At 41.1% G+C, this 15,604-nt stretch overlaps 1 protein-coding gene and 1 long non-coding RNA gene across 32 annotated transcripts in view; one reads left to right on the top strand and one right to left on the bottom strand.

Moving 5' to 3' along the window:
• magi1b (membrane associated guanylate kinase, WW and PDZ domain containing 1b) overlaps positions 1 to 15,604 on the top strand; it is a 149,042-nt gene that overhangs the window by 58,653 nt on the left and 74,785 nt on the right. For all 31 annotated transcript variants that reach the window (XM_085405942.1, XM_085405949.1, XM_085405948.1 and 28 more), the window contains exon 2: positions 10,246 to 10,362. In XM_085405942.1, coding sequence (XP_085262068.1) covers positions 10,246 to 10,362 — 117 coding nt within the window. The remainder of the gene's footprint in view (positions 1 to 10,245; positions 10,363 to 15,604) is intronic.
• Positions 698 to 2,734, bottom strand: LOC146669407 (uncharacterized). Its single transcript, XR_014911709.1, has 2 exons — positions 1,837 to 2,734; positions 698 to 1,454 (listed from the first exon to the last, which is right to left on the bottom strand). It is a non-coding gene; the product is annotated as an uncharacterized LOC146669407 (long non-coding RNA).

Below are 15,604 nucleotides of genomic sequence, written 5' to 3' on the forward strand. Positions count from 1 at the left end.
CATGATATAGTTCACATGATCTAAGCAAGAGTGACTCGGAATCTCAAATGTTAAAGTACACTTACTGATTGTACTTTTACTACATGAGCTAATGTAGATGCTCTAAAAGCACGCTGGCTGAAAAAGAACCACACGTTTGGAGAAACTGTGCTGTAACTTCTCATACTGTGAAGTTTTCTGACAAAAGTGAATTGAAAACTTATGCTGTACAGTTTACTAAGGGGTCCTTTGCTGGGCCATGTGCAATTACACAAAAGAACAAGTTAAATTTCACCATAACACTGACTGGAGAAAAGCCAAATTGGGATTCTAATTGAGATTACAACTGAAATCAGTGCTGTGATAGTTAGTTTAAGATCACAACCTGATTTAAAACACAGTCTAACATCAACATTCTTGCCCCTGAAAATAGGTCAGGATGGCCGAAAAATGTACTTTAAAAATGAGATTTTCTTTTTGTTTCATTGGAACAGTAAAGTACCATTACAAAGAAATGAGTACACCTTTGTAGATATCATTGATATGGAGTTTTTCATGTTTTACATACAGACTTTCTCATTTAAACCATGGTGACTTAAAAGTTTAGCAGCAAGACACTTGTTTCCTTTGTTCCATCAAACATTTCTTTCAGCCATCTGTGTTTATCAGAGCGATATGTGACTAATTTTTTATTGAATCACCAGAAAGTACACAAATACAAGATTAAATATTTTATTTATTTATCAAAGATACATAATTACACATTGATACAATGAATAAGGTGTCTATAAAAATTACACATGGTGTAAGAAAAACATTATAACATACAAATAAGTGTTTTAAGATAATCTGACATACTTTAAAAGCATAAGAATAAAAGTTTTTAAAAAAAAATCATGTTCTTTGATGATCACATTACATGTATCACATTTTTTAAAGCATAACGTAGGGTGTTCACAAAAACAGTTTTATGATTACTTTTTCCACAGTGCTTGTATGCCTCTTGCAAAACTATGTACTTATCACCATATGACATAATAACTCACGATTATGCAAGACCAGCCATGAAATGTCCGTCGCTTCATTACAATCATTTGTCCCCGCTGCTGCCCTCAGACCCAGTCTGTGGGGTAAAATTGCTTTTTTGGTGGTTCATAAAAAATATCTCAAAAAGCGATGTTAGTGAGGGGACCAGAAACACTGGGTTGCAGAGCAGTTGGTAAGGACTTGTATATTTCTGGAGAGTCTGCAAAAGCTGTCTTGCTCGTGCTCCTGATTGGATATGTGGAGCCCGGCTCTGATATCTCACTGGTGGCAGCTAAAGGTAGGCATGCCTTGGAGGCGGAGTTGGTCTCGGGCGCAATCTTTCAAACGAGCCTTCAGGCAACCTCAGGCCGGAAACAACATCCGGTCACTCGCGGTCAAAATCCACGCAGAGCTGGTGTTTCGCAGGGATCAGGTTAACACATCTGGGTCTAAAAATATAAAGAAAAACAAAAAGAGTTTTAAAACACGCAAACTAGCAAAATATCAAAGGAGCATAACATAACAATAACAAGATGATATGAGATACCTGATGAGGCCATGATAGGTGATGTAGACATGTAATGTATAAACTTTTACGGGAGTTAAAAGTGGAGCTTATATATATTTTAAAGTGTATTGTACGTGGGATAGGCTCCAGCGCACCGCGCGAGCCTGAAAAAAGGATAAGTGGAGGCAAATGGATGGATGGATGGTGTATTGTACGTGTTACAAACCATTGTGATATTTATTTATTTTTTTAAATGAAAGGATTGACAGAATGGTAAAAAGGAAAATGCAAAAATGTAGTTAGAGAGGAAGATTAACACTTACCGAATGATATGCGGATAAGGAAAGAGACGCAAGTTGCTGTTGAAATCGGCCGCTCCCTATGCGAACTCGCAAGCAGTCTGAGCGGTTCCAGTTGTTGATATGGCTGAAGGCAGGGGTCTTCTGGGACCTCGAGGGTAGTCTTAACCTGAGCGGGAGATCATAAAAATCGGACCTGGAGCGGATTGGCTAACCGGGGTGCGAAGGGAGCGGTGCAATAGTTATGTGATTGGCAGCGGGGCGAAGTAAGGGGGGGGAGTTGGTCTCCGGCGCAAATTTCGAACGAGGTAAGCAGCGCATTCGGGAGCAGAGCGGGGAGCGAACAAGCAGGAAAAAATTGTGCTCTGCAAGAAGTTGTGGATCGGAGATTAAGAGCGAGGTAGAACTTAGAGTGTGCGTTGAATTTTAGAGCTTGCTTGTAAGAGGGAAGTTTTTGAAGAAAAAAGAATAAGGATTTTCCCTGTTATCGAATATAAGGTTTTGGGAATAGAGGGGTAGCTAACAAGTTATTCTAGGGTTTTGGAGAAATCGCGGAGGGTTTTTTAAGGAGTTTTCCCTGCTTATGTTTCTAAGGAGGGTTAGGGTTAGGGGATCGCGAGTTTTTTCTGAGTATGAGTTTTATTCTAAATCTACAAATGCATATAAATCGAAATAAAGTTTTCCCCCAAGGCATGCAGCATGTGTTTGTGGCCATACTGAACGTTACAAAAGCACAAGTTTAACTAAACAATTTTAATATGGTTTAATACATTTTTAAACACATGAGCACGGAGCCCGAGAGAGCACGGTCCGGAGACACGGGCGCGCCCCCGCGCGCCCAGACACACAGCCTCGGGCGCGCGCGGGCGCGCGCACACACACACACTGACCCGCCACCAGATGGCGTTTTTTGAGCATAAAAAAATAAAAAAATTTTTTAATTGCTTAAACAAATAAAAGAATGCTATTTTGATATATAAGAAACTTTCTAAATAATCAATTATATTTTTATGAATATCATATTTTTATGAATATCATATTTTTAGGAATATCATATTTTTAGGAATATCATATTTTTATTACTTAATTACTTCCTACTTCCGGAGCTCATGAATAATTTAATTACTTCCGGAGCTCCGGAACTTCCGGAGCTCATGAATAATTAATGACCTGTCAGTTTGACGAAAGGGGTATAATATCACACTCTTACCGTTTCTGACATTATGAGGACAACCTATGTTTCCTGATGGGCTCTGATGTTTTTCTTGCTATACTGGGCTGGTTAGGGGGAACAAAAATGCTGGTGAAAATGGATTTTCCTCTGAGAAAACAGATGGCTTTGTCATTCAGTCAAAGTCATATCCAGATACATTATTCAGCATCTGAGTGCATTTAGTCCTCAATTTAGATCTCCGCTGCCTCATGCAGGCATTGATTGAGAAGCGGCGTACCCCTACCTCTGACCGAAAACTCATTCAGTCACACATTCACGCGATTTGTTGCAAACGCACGAGTACAACAGTATCCATAATGCTGTGTCTAACAATCGCATGGTTGCGTACGCGAGGCCGCTAGCAGTTCTTTTTAAAGAAATCGTGACACAAAACTGCAAACCCAACAGATTGACTTAAACTCACGTCTCAGAGCGCTGAAGGCAGTCTGTGATCTTTTCACTTCAGTTAGTCACTGCAAAGACCACTTTTGAGTTTCACAGAGTTCCCAGTACCTCTGATGTGCAGACTTGATTACATTTTTCAGTTAACTGTAAGGTATACATCTCAACATTGTTTTTCAACTAATCTTTTTAGCATCCACACACCTCATTCAGTTTTGCATCGGTAATTTGTCCGTGAGGTTATAGTACCGATGTCTCACTATAGGCATTTCAGATTTATGGTTCATGTAGCTCATCTTGTAACTATTGCAGCAGATTATTTATTTATTTTCTTTTACCTTTAAGCTCTAAACTTCATTTTAGTTCTTGTTTAGTGTGAAGTCTTTGTAGCTGTAGTATTTCAGTCTCTTTGTTGACATTTTTATCAGTTCAAGCAATATTTTACATGTGAAGTAGCCATGCATACGTTTAGAGTAAGTCGTAATTTCTTTATATTGCACCGAGCAGCACATTTACATTAAAAACTCAGTTCCATGTGTCACTGTTCTTAATGTGGCTCTTGATCCATTTTTTTGCTTTTTCTTGTATTTTTGTAAAGCATTGATAGTCCAGAGGGGGGCAGCAGACTATGCCTTGCTGTCTCCCATCACCACCTTTTACCACAGCCTGTACTCATCTGGCAGCTGTTGCTATGGATACAGAGCCCATCTATTGCTGTGATGCAAGCCACATCTAATAGAGCAACCTAGGGGGTAGTGTTGAGTTCAAAGACGGGCTTGTTCGCACAGACACACATGCCTGTCTGCTCTGTGAATGTGAAATCTCTGCCTGGTGGTTTGGGAGTTCTTTTTCAAAGGGCTGTTCATTATAGTAATATCTTGACAACGACCTTAATAAAAAACTTAGAAGGGAAAGTATTTCTGCCATCCTCATTTTACCATGTTTTTCACCCGCAGGGATCTACATAATCTCCGCTGGTGCACACAGACCTAACCATGGTGGTTTAGTTATCGGTGATAATATGGATGTGAACTATCTAGAGGTCACTGGTCGAGGGTCACATTCGGCTCTCTCTGACTTCTCTGCCTGTTTCTTAATCATTATGACATATGGCTAAGCTTTGATCAGGGGTGATGAAAATGTTAAGTGTAGATAGCTGCTGAGTTAAATCAATTAAATGCTGATTAGCCCCGATTATCTGATTAACTAGAGCCATGGATGGACTGCTCACTTAAGAGGTGATTATATAAGACATGACTCTGGGCAGCTTGTGTACATAGCTAAATTTAACTTGTAGTAGGTCAAGTTGGGATGGCATGAATCCATTTGACTTTAAAGCCGGTTATGTCCCACTTTGGAGGAACTAAATTTAACAATAAACAGCCCAGAGAAAGGGAGGATTTAGGTCTAATCATAGCTTTTGCCTGGCAACATGCCCCTTGATGTTCAAAAGACAATTCGTGAGAGGAGGACGGAGGAAAAAAAAGTTATTTGTTACCTTGTGTGCCAGACTCTTTGTGTATTCTACATCGATACGACACCCAGTGCCCAGCCAAACATGGTGGCACTGCCAAGTCTGGCTTGGCTAAGTGTAAAACAGGCTGGCATCCTCGCTGGCATATGACAGTGTTTTCTGCTTTGTCACTTTGTGTTGCTTTGTGTTAAGAGGACGATTGCATCTACCATTGCCCGCTGCGAAGACCGAACCTGCGGTCAAAATCGTTAGATGCCTCTGCACAAAGAGCCTTTTTAAGCAGTGCAGGAAATGCATTTAAGTCAGAGTGGTGGGGAATTTATGGTTATAATAAGACCAGCATGCTGATGTCCAACTGTAAATAAACTCTATCTTACTGCAGGTTTTAGTACCAGGGTTAATATGTTTTACAAAGTCATTTTGCAGCTATGAAATAACTTCATGGACATAATTTGCAATTGAACAAAAAGGTGATAAATCACAATGCAGACTATTGCAAAATGTTAAAAATCAGGTGAGGGCATCACCATCAGATGGTGGGTTCTACCTGCAAGCAGCATCGATGAAAACTGATGATCAATCCAACGGCTGCCGAGGTTTCTCACTCTGTATCAAAGTGGACAGAAAGATGTACCAACTGGCCTATAAGTGCTATGTTTCCTTGAGCTGTGGCATGAGCACTCAGTCTGTTTTGACATCTTTTTCCTCTTGCCACATCGGAGAAAATTAGAAATGATAGTTTGTTTTCTGCAAGTTATTGAGAGTAATGTGAGCGGGGAAAAACACACTCTCTTATGCGAGTACTTGTCTGGAATTACATGTAGAGCATGTCAAACTTCCATTATGGGATTCTTCCAGAAAAAGTAATCAACTTTAAGTACGTTTGGATTTTGGCCTGAGCCCAAGTCCTAAATGGACAGCCTCAGCTACTTTAAAACTGTGCAAACATGTAAGATTAATTTTAGGATCAGCAGCAGGGTTATGTAGCCAACGTGTAGCTGTAGGTTGCTGGATATCGAGCCAGCTTTTTGGGGGCTCCCCCACTATGCAATGCCATTCCTTGTCTAGAGTGTAACGGGTGCGTGACTCCTCCCATTACTAAATCAGCAGAAATCGGTCAAACCTTTCCTTTCTTACTAAGGCTGCCCCGCGAGCAAGGAGGATCGAGTTTCAATGAAGTTTTCTTTTTCCATGCTGTGAATACAGATGTCAACTGCCAGTGGAGGGTCTAGCTGGTGCCACGGCTGGCTATGCATGTCTGAGCAGGGACTTGGCTGGCTGATCACAGCCGAGGGGTGCCGGGCTGGGTTCAGTGGGGGAAGATGCCTGGAAAGTAGAGGGGCTTTCCACATTTCAGCTATGTCTAAAAACTCTTTTGATGTTTTGCCTGGCTTACTCTGATGTTCACGTTCTGTGTGACAGACCCTGCCTCTCTCTGTTTTGTATAAAAAACCTTCTCGCTCACCTCCCTTCTGTTGTAGATTGCACGTCTCCGGTTAGAAAATCTCGCTTGTTTCAGTGGGATTATGGAAAATCTATAACAGGTGGGCTTTGTTTTAGGGATACGTCTTTTCTAATTATGTGTTTGCAGTATGATTTGGGTGGGTGGCCTCTGGGCTAAATGGTCTCTGAATTCTAGTCTGCTGCCTGCCTGCTCTTTGTTCCATCATGGCAGGTTCATAGAGTTCGGTGATGTTTTTGTGTTAACTGAATTACAGGTAAAATCATCAGGGCATCAGAATTAAAACTATCTGAAATTAAAGCTCAAAACTAAAACTGAAAGATTTTTAAGATGTTCATTTTACATACAGAAGCGGCGCTATTTGCCATCACAGCCAGAGTGCTGTGTCATTGTATAGATGGTACCAAAACAGCACCTTGGTAGCAGTTAATGGTTTAAATGTATACTTGGCAGTCTTTTTAAGGAGCTGACTAGCTGTCTTTAAGGTTTAAGGAGAGGTGATCATGAGAGGTATCATGTTGACCTGACAGATTGCTGGTACACTATCCACTCAATAACAGTGGATTTTTTTTTTCCTACCGTTTCATCAACCAAAACATATTTGGAGGCAAAAGACACAAAAGAATCTCACGTTGTTGGATCACTTAAGGATAGTGGTTTTAAAGTACTCAGCTGGGAAGGGAAAGGCAATAGGAAATGTGGTCGAATGGTATTTGACCTCATACCAGAAACAACAGAGTACATCGTGTAGCTGCAGAAAGAGGTTCATTTGACTCCCGAACCTCATGCATACTTGGTCCCAGCAGACATCTAAGTACCGGCCAAGGAAAAGCTAGTGGTCACTCATCCTGCACTTCTTGTAGAACATTGTTCAAGATGGTGTGCTTTTATTTGGCTTGCGTTTAAAGCATGGAAGTAATAGTACCACAGTGTGCAGGAAGATTGGGGGTTTGGCTGTACTTCTACTGTCCTTTCTGGTGGACCTTAAAATTAACTTTGCCACTCAAGGTTTAAATGTCAGGAGAATTCGTAGTGTCCAACTACATTAGAAGAAAAGAATAATTTAACGTGTGATGGGAAGCTTGTGCTCGACAGTTTGAAAAGATGTAAATATTATCAGCATCTCCTTCAGCCAGGTTCTACTGTTAGCTAGCTGTATGTTTCTTTTGGCTGCCAAATGCAGACTTTAGATAAAAAATAGTTTGTGGGCCTTGTGATTTCTGAAAAGAGACTGATTCAGAGTTTTGTTTTTTCCTTATTTTGTATTTGCCTTGAGTTCCAAGGCAAGTAACATCTAAGTTGACTTGATTTGCTTCTCACATCTGGATCTTGTATCCTGAACAAATCCTAATTGTATTTTTATTTTGCTTTGTTTTATTGTGTTCCTTTCAGATGTGCCAGATGAAATATATTAGGACTTGACTTTTGGCATAGAGTCTTAATATGGAGCTCTAGCAGGTAATTTCAGTTTTAGGGAAAAAAGGCTTAAGCAGCTTCTTTGTAATGGTGAGCTTTAGTACCAGCCTGGTCTATGCAGGTAGTTGAAATTGGGTCAGACTTTCCCCTAAATGCTTACTGTTAAATGCCATATTTTGACACCAGGTGGGGATCAGTGGATAGCCTTAATTATCAGCTCTGTACAGGAGCAGAAGGATGACAGATAGCGCTATCTACTTAATTACATTGGGACATGTTGATTATCTTCTTATCATTTACTACTCTGGCAGTCCTTTAGGGTCTTGTTATTCATACTTTTGTGACTTTGAAGGATGGCTGCTCATTTTTACGAAAGCATCGTTGTTCCATCAAGATAATGGCACACAAAGAGAGAGTTGGGGGAGGACAGACTCAATGTAACTGGATTAGCTCTTATGCAATTGCTCCTTGAGGTGCTGTTGATGGCACACCCATCACCAACCACGTAAAAGGATTGTGCTAGCTTTCTTAAGCCGGCCTGCTTCATCTGAAAGAGTGACTCATCTTTTAATCAGCCAAAATAATGTGTACTGATGATGCACAAAAGCTGCTGCTGAGTTTGATGAGCACTTGGTTTTGAGCCTGATTGGAACTGCAGAATTCAGCATTTTTGGATCTTGATTCATATTAGTGGCTACACCTCTTTATGGCTAAAAATATACCACAATATTGAGTTAACATTACTAGGAAAAACCTAAATTGTACTATGTTGTGCCATCATTCACTTTGGGTGACCTTTTAGTGATATTGCAGGGAGTCCAGTCCAAATTTCACATTGGGTTACACAATCAGTCTGAAGTCTGGCAGGAAGGAGTACCCATGGCCCTCTAGTAATTGTGTACATGAGCACATCAGAGAGTGCGTTAGGCTCTCTGTTGGCGTGAGAGTTAGCTTGTGACCTGTTGTGAGGATTACAACTGAGTGATATGTCTGTATGGGACGGTGCCAGGAGCAGCATACCCTCCCAACAGCAAGCTCAGATAGTGATGGAAGACTTGACCTCTTTTTATAGACAGCTTACGCATCATCGATTAGTAAAACTGATTTATAACGGTTCACCTTTGCAGTGGTCGAAGACCTCAGTTTATTTATAACGGAGTCAATTACATTTCAATACATGGAGTTGGATTAACTCCTAGTAAGGAGTGTGATCTACAGACGCTTTTTTAAAATTTTTTTTTATTTTTTATACAAATTAAGAGAAATATTAAATTTGAACTTTTTATTTAAAACAGAAAAATGAAGATGAGGAAAAATAACTGCAAATTCAGAGGAACAACAGTTAAATGTGTTCTATGCTGACATTTTAATTACCCGACTGCTTCCAAACCACAATTTGATAATTTGCCCATATGTTTCTGCATCTACTTTGTGCTTCTTCATGTATATTGTCATGCATCACAGACAAAATATTTGGTCACAATCAAATAAAAGGCAGGCGCACCATACCTGTGCATGGTGTGCTTCCATTGTAGGTTTACATCATTAAAAACAAAAACAATATTTTCTGCTAACCAATGCAGAATGCTCTTCTGTACTTTGGTAACAATCTCAATCATCTTATTAAACACACACACCGGCACGCATGTACACACACATACACACTTACACACAGTTTCCATGGAAACAGAAACCAGGGCCTTTTATGATTGGTTGTTTGCCCAAGACAACCAAAAATGGTCTCGGCAGCCATGGAAAGATGGGAGATACATCTTTTGTATAATGAGTAATGGGACATACACTAATGAAGAAAATAAGATGTTTGTTGTTGCCTGAAGGAGTCTTGTCACAAAATTCGATCATGAAATTGTCATCGAGTATAAATTGAGTATAAAACCCAGTTTTTCAGTCTGTTTAGGGTGACGGCAGACATCTCGGCTCTTTTTTTTTTTCTGTTATGTTCTCAGACTGCATGTGATGCGTTTGAACAGGCGTGGAACTGCCACTAACGTGGACAGTATCTATGATAACCACACACAGGCACAGATTCGGGAGCAAACACACACACATATGGACACTTTCCCCTCATGCTGCCCTTTAGTTGCCTAATGTGTGTCTGAGGTGCAGATGGCTAAACGGTAGGAGGGCTGCTTCTGTGTTAGCCATGGTGCTAGCAGTCTTAGATTTGGCTGGTCCTGGCCTGCTGGAGCGAGAGTGAGCGGCCAGCTACCCCCTCTCAGTGACGATGGCAAGTGTACAATTCACGGCTGTGCACTCGCTCAGCATCAAGCTTTACTGTAGTTGCAGGACAAACCTGTGTATTTCTTTTCACAGGAGCCAAGCGGTGTGGTCATTTGACGCTCCGCTGTGGATTAACAGTGTCATTTTGGCTCTTGTGATGTTTTTATGTGTGCTGGCCTGCTTTTTACTTCAGTTGTTTTGATACATTTGTGTTCACAATCACAGGAAGCAAGCTGACCAAGGACCTGAAGCAGTATCTGAGCCAGCGCTTCCAGAAGTCCTCGCCTGACCACGAACTGCAGCAGACCATCAGAGACAACCTCTACCGTCACGCTGTGCCTTGTGAGTTCATGACATGTCTTTTGCTGAATCCTTCTTGTGTCTTTCACATTCCGTTCTTTTTAATAAGTATGCATTCAAGAAATGTATGAGACTTGCATCAAAACACATAATTAAAGGAATCATACAAACGCATACATCAAAGTCTGTCCAAGTACAGTATACATACATACAGTATACATTCAGAAGATTCTAGGGTACGTGACCATCAGTCATTTATCCAGTGCTCTTCCTCTTCCTCACATCAGCAACGATATTCTTAAAGAACATCAGTATTGATCAGTCTTTTGCACATGATTAACCATCCCTAAATACTGTTTAAGCAGTAGCGTATTACCATTACCAGGGGACAGTGTTGTGTAAGCATCCAAACAAAATCAGAAAACTCTTCGTTTAGGTCATTGCAAACCGCCGTCTCACATCCAGGCTTCATTAGTTTTAGATCCATGTATGAATGAGTTTGCTTGCCTCACACAGACCCTTTACCGCTGTTTCTAATTAAGCCTGATTGTTTGTCTTTAAACCAATATTGGCCGTGCAATTAGCAGGACTGATTGCTTCATATCCTGTTCCTGAAAAACCTTAATCATGACTTCATCTGTTTAATCACACAACATTTCTGTTCATCCTGCTCTTCTGCCTTCTTTCCAAACTAATCATCAACTAGTTGACACAAAGTTAGGCATGCTGCACGCACCACCCATCCTGTCAAGTAACGTTAGATCAAGTTAGATCAAGGGAAAAAATATCTGCCGTTTCCACAATGGAGAGTGTAGTCTGTGTAGGGTCAAGTTTGTGAAGACGTTTTACCGCTCATCCAAGAATATTCTTCACTTATTCACACATTTATGGTGTGTTCCTGAATAAGTTGAAAGTTGGATTTTTTTCCTGCTCTCAGTAGGAACACCCTCTCAACTCTGATGTCCTACTCACAAAGTTTGAGCAGCCCAGAGTTAACAGTCCATGATGGCGGCATTGAACATAGAACTTTGAAACTTCTCTGTAATGCCACTGTTGTGCCATACTCAGAGCACTGACCAGGCCATATCCATGAATGTGCTTTTAAGTGCAAAAAACAAGTGTTTTGCTGAACTGCTAGTAAAGCCTGGATCGCTCTACCTTGTTTTTCGTGTTTTTGGGAACATGCTAACTCAGGAGTGGTGTCACTCCCGAGTTCTGTGGTTTCTGGAATGCAGCGTTAACCCCTAGTGGGGATTGCGGTCTTTGGAGGTGGTCCTGACCTATCAATCATGTGAGTCATCACATAAGCCACGGTGTGAAGAAAGGGGTGTCATTAGCATAACCAGGGGTTAAAGGTGAAACCAATGTAGGGCCTTGCCCCACTCTATCATATTGCCTATTGAGATCCATTTAGGTTAGGTGTGAGTGTTGGAGTTAAAGAACCTGGGAGGAGGTCTTAAGACTGCATTGTAAGTGGCTGATAGCTGGTATCATAAGCCACCACCTCTATTCACCTTTTTGTTTTTTACTTAAGAAGCCTCTTGGATGATAGATAACATGTCTTCGCAAACCTCAAAAAGTAGATTTGCCTTCTTTTTACCAGCATATAAGACGATGAATAGCCTAGTAGTATCTCATGACCACTGGATCAATAAAGGCAGTAAATATAGTACCTGTAGCTTCATCAGCATCCCTCTATCACTAACCAGTATCTTCTCTGGTTGGATAATCCAGGAATAGAGGCCTGGTGTCTTTGATGTGTTTTTTCTTAGTGTTGATATAGCAACAGTTATTTGAAAGCACATTTATTTTCTAATGCCGCATATTTCTCTCATATCTACTGCTTCAAAGTGGAATTAGACATTTGAAGTTTCATTCTCTGCTCCAGGAAAAAAACCACTTGAATACAGTGTTGGTGCTAATGATGTGGCGTTATTGTATAAACAACATAATAGCATTCTTATAGACAGATGATATTCCTAGAGTAGATTTATGCCTGATGCCTGTTGCCAATTTTGACTTAACCTTGAATTGCACAGGACATTGAAAGTGGTCCAGTTAGACCAATCAGAGGATAGTGAATCATTATCCTGCTGCTCGAGTTGGAAATCCCTACTTATCGTGGTTACAGAATGCCTGACTTATAATAAGCGAGGGGGAAAGAGCAAAACTGCATAAATGATTGGCTTGTCTGCAAATGTCTCTACTCAGCATTTTAATATTTGCATCTGTGGTGCAGTGATATAGTGATCTTTAGTAATATCCATCAGTCTCACAATAGCAATATTACATAATTTCACAATTTCCACAATAAAAACTTTGCTTGTTTTTTTTGTTTTGTTTTTTAGTATAAATTAAAATCCACAGTATGCAAATTGCGATGAAAGTGTTAATCAGCGTTATTCAACAGCTAAATGGTTTCCATGTCCTCGCCATATTGGATTTTAAGTTCATTCTTTTGGAATTGGATTTGAAAAGGATCTGCCAAAGGATGAAAATGTTCATGGTTCTTATCAGCTGGCTTTCTTTAATTAGTTTATTCATGGTCTCTCACACAAATTACTATCTGACTTTGTCTGCATTACCTCCACTGCCATATGTCAGCTAGACACTGGTAGAGGGTGGGAGGGGCCAGCCGTTTTAATTACGGAGTGGTCCGAGGCACACCAGTAAAAACCTCGCTGCTGTTGGCAGCAAACGGTGCATGAAGGTGTTCTCCGGGCCACATGTTTAATAGGACTCTAAAGTTTTCATTGTCATGGCTCGTAGTGGAGAGTCCATCTTTTACCAGAATATTGAATTCAGAGATGCTTTGCAACAGCTTAATATTTTCTTTGTGTTGTTTGAGGTCATGTTGCATGGGGCAGTGACTAAATGTATCCTTATGCCCATCACAGTCAGAGCAAAAAGCACGTGTTTGTGAAATGGGTGTGTTTGCATTTGACCTGCAGTTGTGTGAGGTCAGTGTTTATCTTTGTTTATAATGGTCGGATCCTTGATCAAGGCGCTTTCACATGTTCCTGTGCTCGTGTGATTTTTTTTTTTTTTTTTTTTTTTAAAGCAAACAGCAGGTGGAGAAACAGAAGGAGAGAGAGGTCTGGTGTAATTTGGCAAAAATTGTATCGCAGCTTAATCAACCTTTCTACACTTTTATAGTCCTCCTGTCACTGTCAGAGCACTATAGGTCAAAATCCATGTATTACCTGTGAGCTGCTTGACATTTAGCTCAGTTCAGTTTTATTTATATAGCACCAAATCACAGCAACAGTCGCCTCAAGGTTCTTTACATTGTAAGGTACACTGTACAATAAATGGAGAGAGAACCGCAACAATCAGGTGGCCCGCTGCGAGGAAGCACTTGGCAATGGTGGGAAGGAAGAACTCTGTTTTAACAGGAAAGCTCATGGAGGGGGAGCTATCTGCTGCGACTGGGTGAGGGAGACGAGAAAAACGCCAGGATCCAGATTCTTTAGAGCTCCAATGTCGGAACTCGGGAGTGACGTCGTTCCAAAGTCAGTGCATTCTAGAAAAAACATGGAAAAACAGGTTTTGCTTTGGTTCTTAGCAAGGTAAAGAAATTGATTTAAGATTTATTCTGGAAATTGGCAAGAATATCACACACACTGGTTCCCTAAACAACTACACAACAACGGAGGGATTAAACAGTATTTTGTAACAGTTTTCAGTGCGTGTTTGCTGTCTGCTGTCCATACGCCACTTCACTATATCTTAAACTTGAATGTAGCTTTATTAAAAAAAAAACATAAGCAGCTGGTGTAAATATCCTAATGTTCAGTTTCAGAAAAAACAGTTAGACACACTCGCTTCATAGAAAAATGATTGGAGGCTATTTTACCATCCAACCAGCAGTTTTAAAAAGGCACAGTGGAATTGGACTAATTATATAGTTAAGGGGTAAAAACCAGATAAAAATGAACTTTTAAAACATGGTTGGAGAAATGACTAACAAGAAGTGCAAGAGAATTTTTGTTGTTGTTGTTGTCATTTGTCCATAAACTAGTTTCCTCACTCGCATGTCCAAAAAAGTCAGCTGTCCCTATAACCCTGTTAATATTTGAAGCACAGCACTCCCACCCTCCCCCATCTGCCGAGGCATTTATCTGCTTCCCTTGTGGTCATCCCATCTGTACGTCAAACATTCCCAGTCTCCCATTATCCCCACCGACCCTCCACTCCCTCTATCCTCCTCCTCTTCATTCCTGACCCCCCCAACTCATGACACCACTGCCTCTCGTCCTCCCGCTGCCACTGCTGCTCCCGTTCTCCTTCTGTATCAGTCTTTGTCTTCCTCTTCTTTTTTTCCTCCCTGCCAGTTACAACGATCGGAGCAGTAGCAAGAAGAAGACGGTTGCTCTGTGGGTTTAATACCTGATATTTAAATCTCGCCGTTCTGTGTCGACAAGCCTTGAAAAGGGAGCTCTGATCTCGCCTGCATCAAGGCAAGTAAGCAGTATTGTCTGCTGTAGTTGTTGTGATGCCGATGGCTTGGGGATCGCTCCTCAAATGGACAGGGTTTGCACAAGTCTGTGTTCACGTGCGTGTGTCTGTCTGTGTGTGTGTGTGTGTGAGTGATGATGAATTGCGGGACTGGCAGTGCAGACAATTGGACGACCCGTATATAGGCTAAGAGGACGGCTTGGAGGGAGGTGTGGGCTGAAGCCGTGGGGATCGAGATGGGGGTAGGGTGGAGTTTGGGTGTGGGAGGAGGGCAAGAAGCGGGGGGGATGGGCAGAGAGGAGAAAAGAGAGAGGGGATGGAAAGATTGGGGGACAAACACACTCAAATCAGTGTTGATTCTAGCTAGCTAGTCAAGCTAACATAAACATGAATAAGCATTTAGATGTATAACCTGTGGTTGGATCAGAGCTCACTGTCCTGTCCAATACGAGCGGGTTTTCGTCTGTGTCAACAACGGACACACAAGCCGCCTCTCTAGTCATACTTTAAAAATTGCAGTCGGAGATGCAATCACACAGTGGTACCTCAACAAAGCAAAAGAAATGCACAAAGCTCTGAGAGTGGCGGTGCCCTTTCTAAGCAGCAAATGAAGTCAAGTAAAGGCACTACAAGGTAAAAACAAGACCTAGATCTAAACTTGAGGCTTTTTTTTTTTTTCCTGAGAAGAGGATGCATGTCAGTCAAATAATCCGTGTGTCCGGTATCTGTCACGCACTATGTAAGGGAAGCTCTCCTAAGTGTATTCGAACATGTCTGTTCAACAACTAATCCTTCCTGTTAAACCAGTTCTTTGTTGAATTCAACC

This window comes from Rhamphochromis longiceps, linkage group LG5 (assembly GCF_057381845.1).
Source record: "Rhamphochromis longiceps isolate RC_006_pf linkage group LG5, R_longiceps_female_GT1.1, whole genome shotgun sequence".
In the NCBI taxonomy this organism is placed as follows: Eukaryota; Metazoa; Chordata; class Actinopteri; order Cichliformes; family Cichlidae; genus Rhamphochromis; species Rhamphochromis longiceps.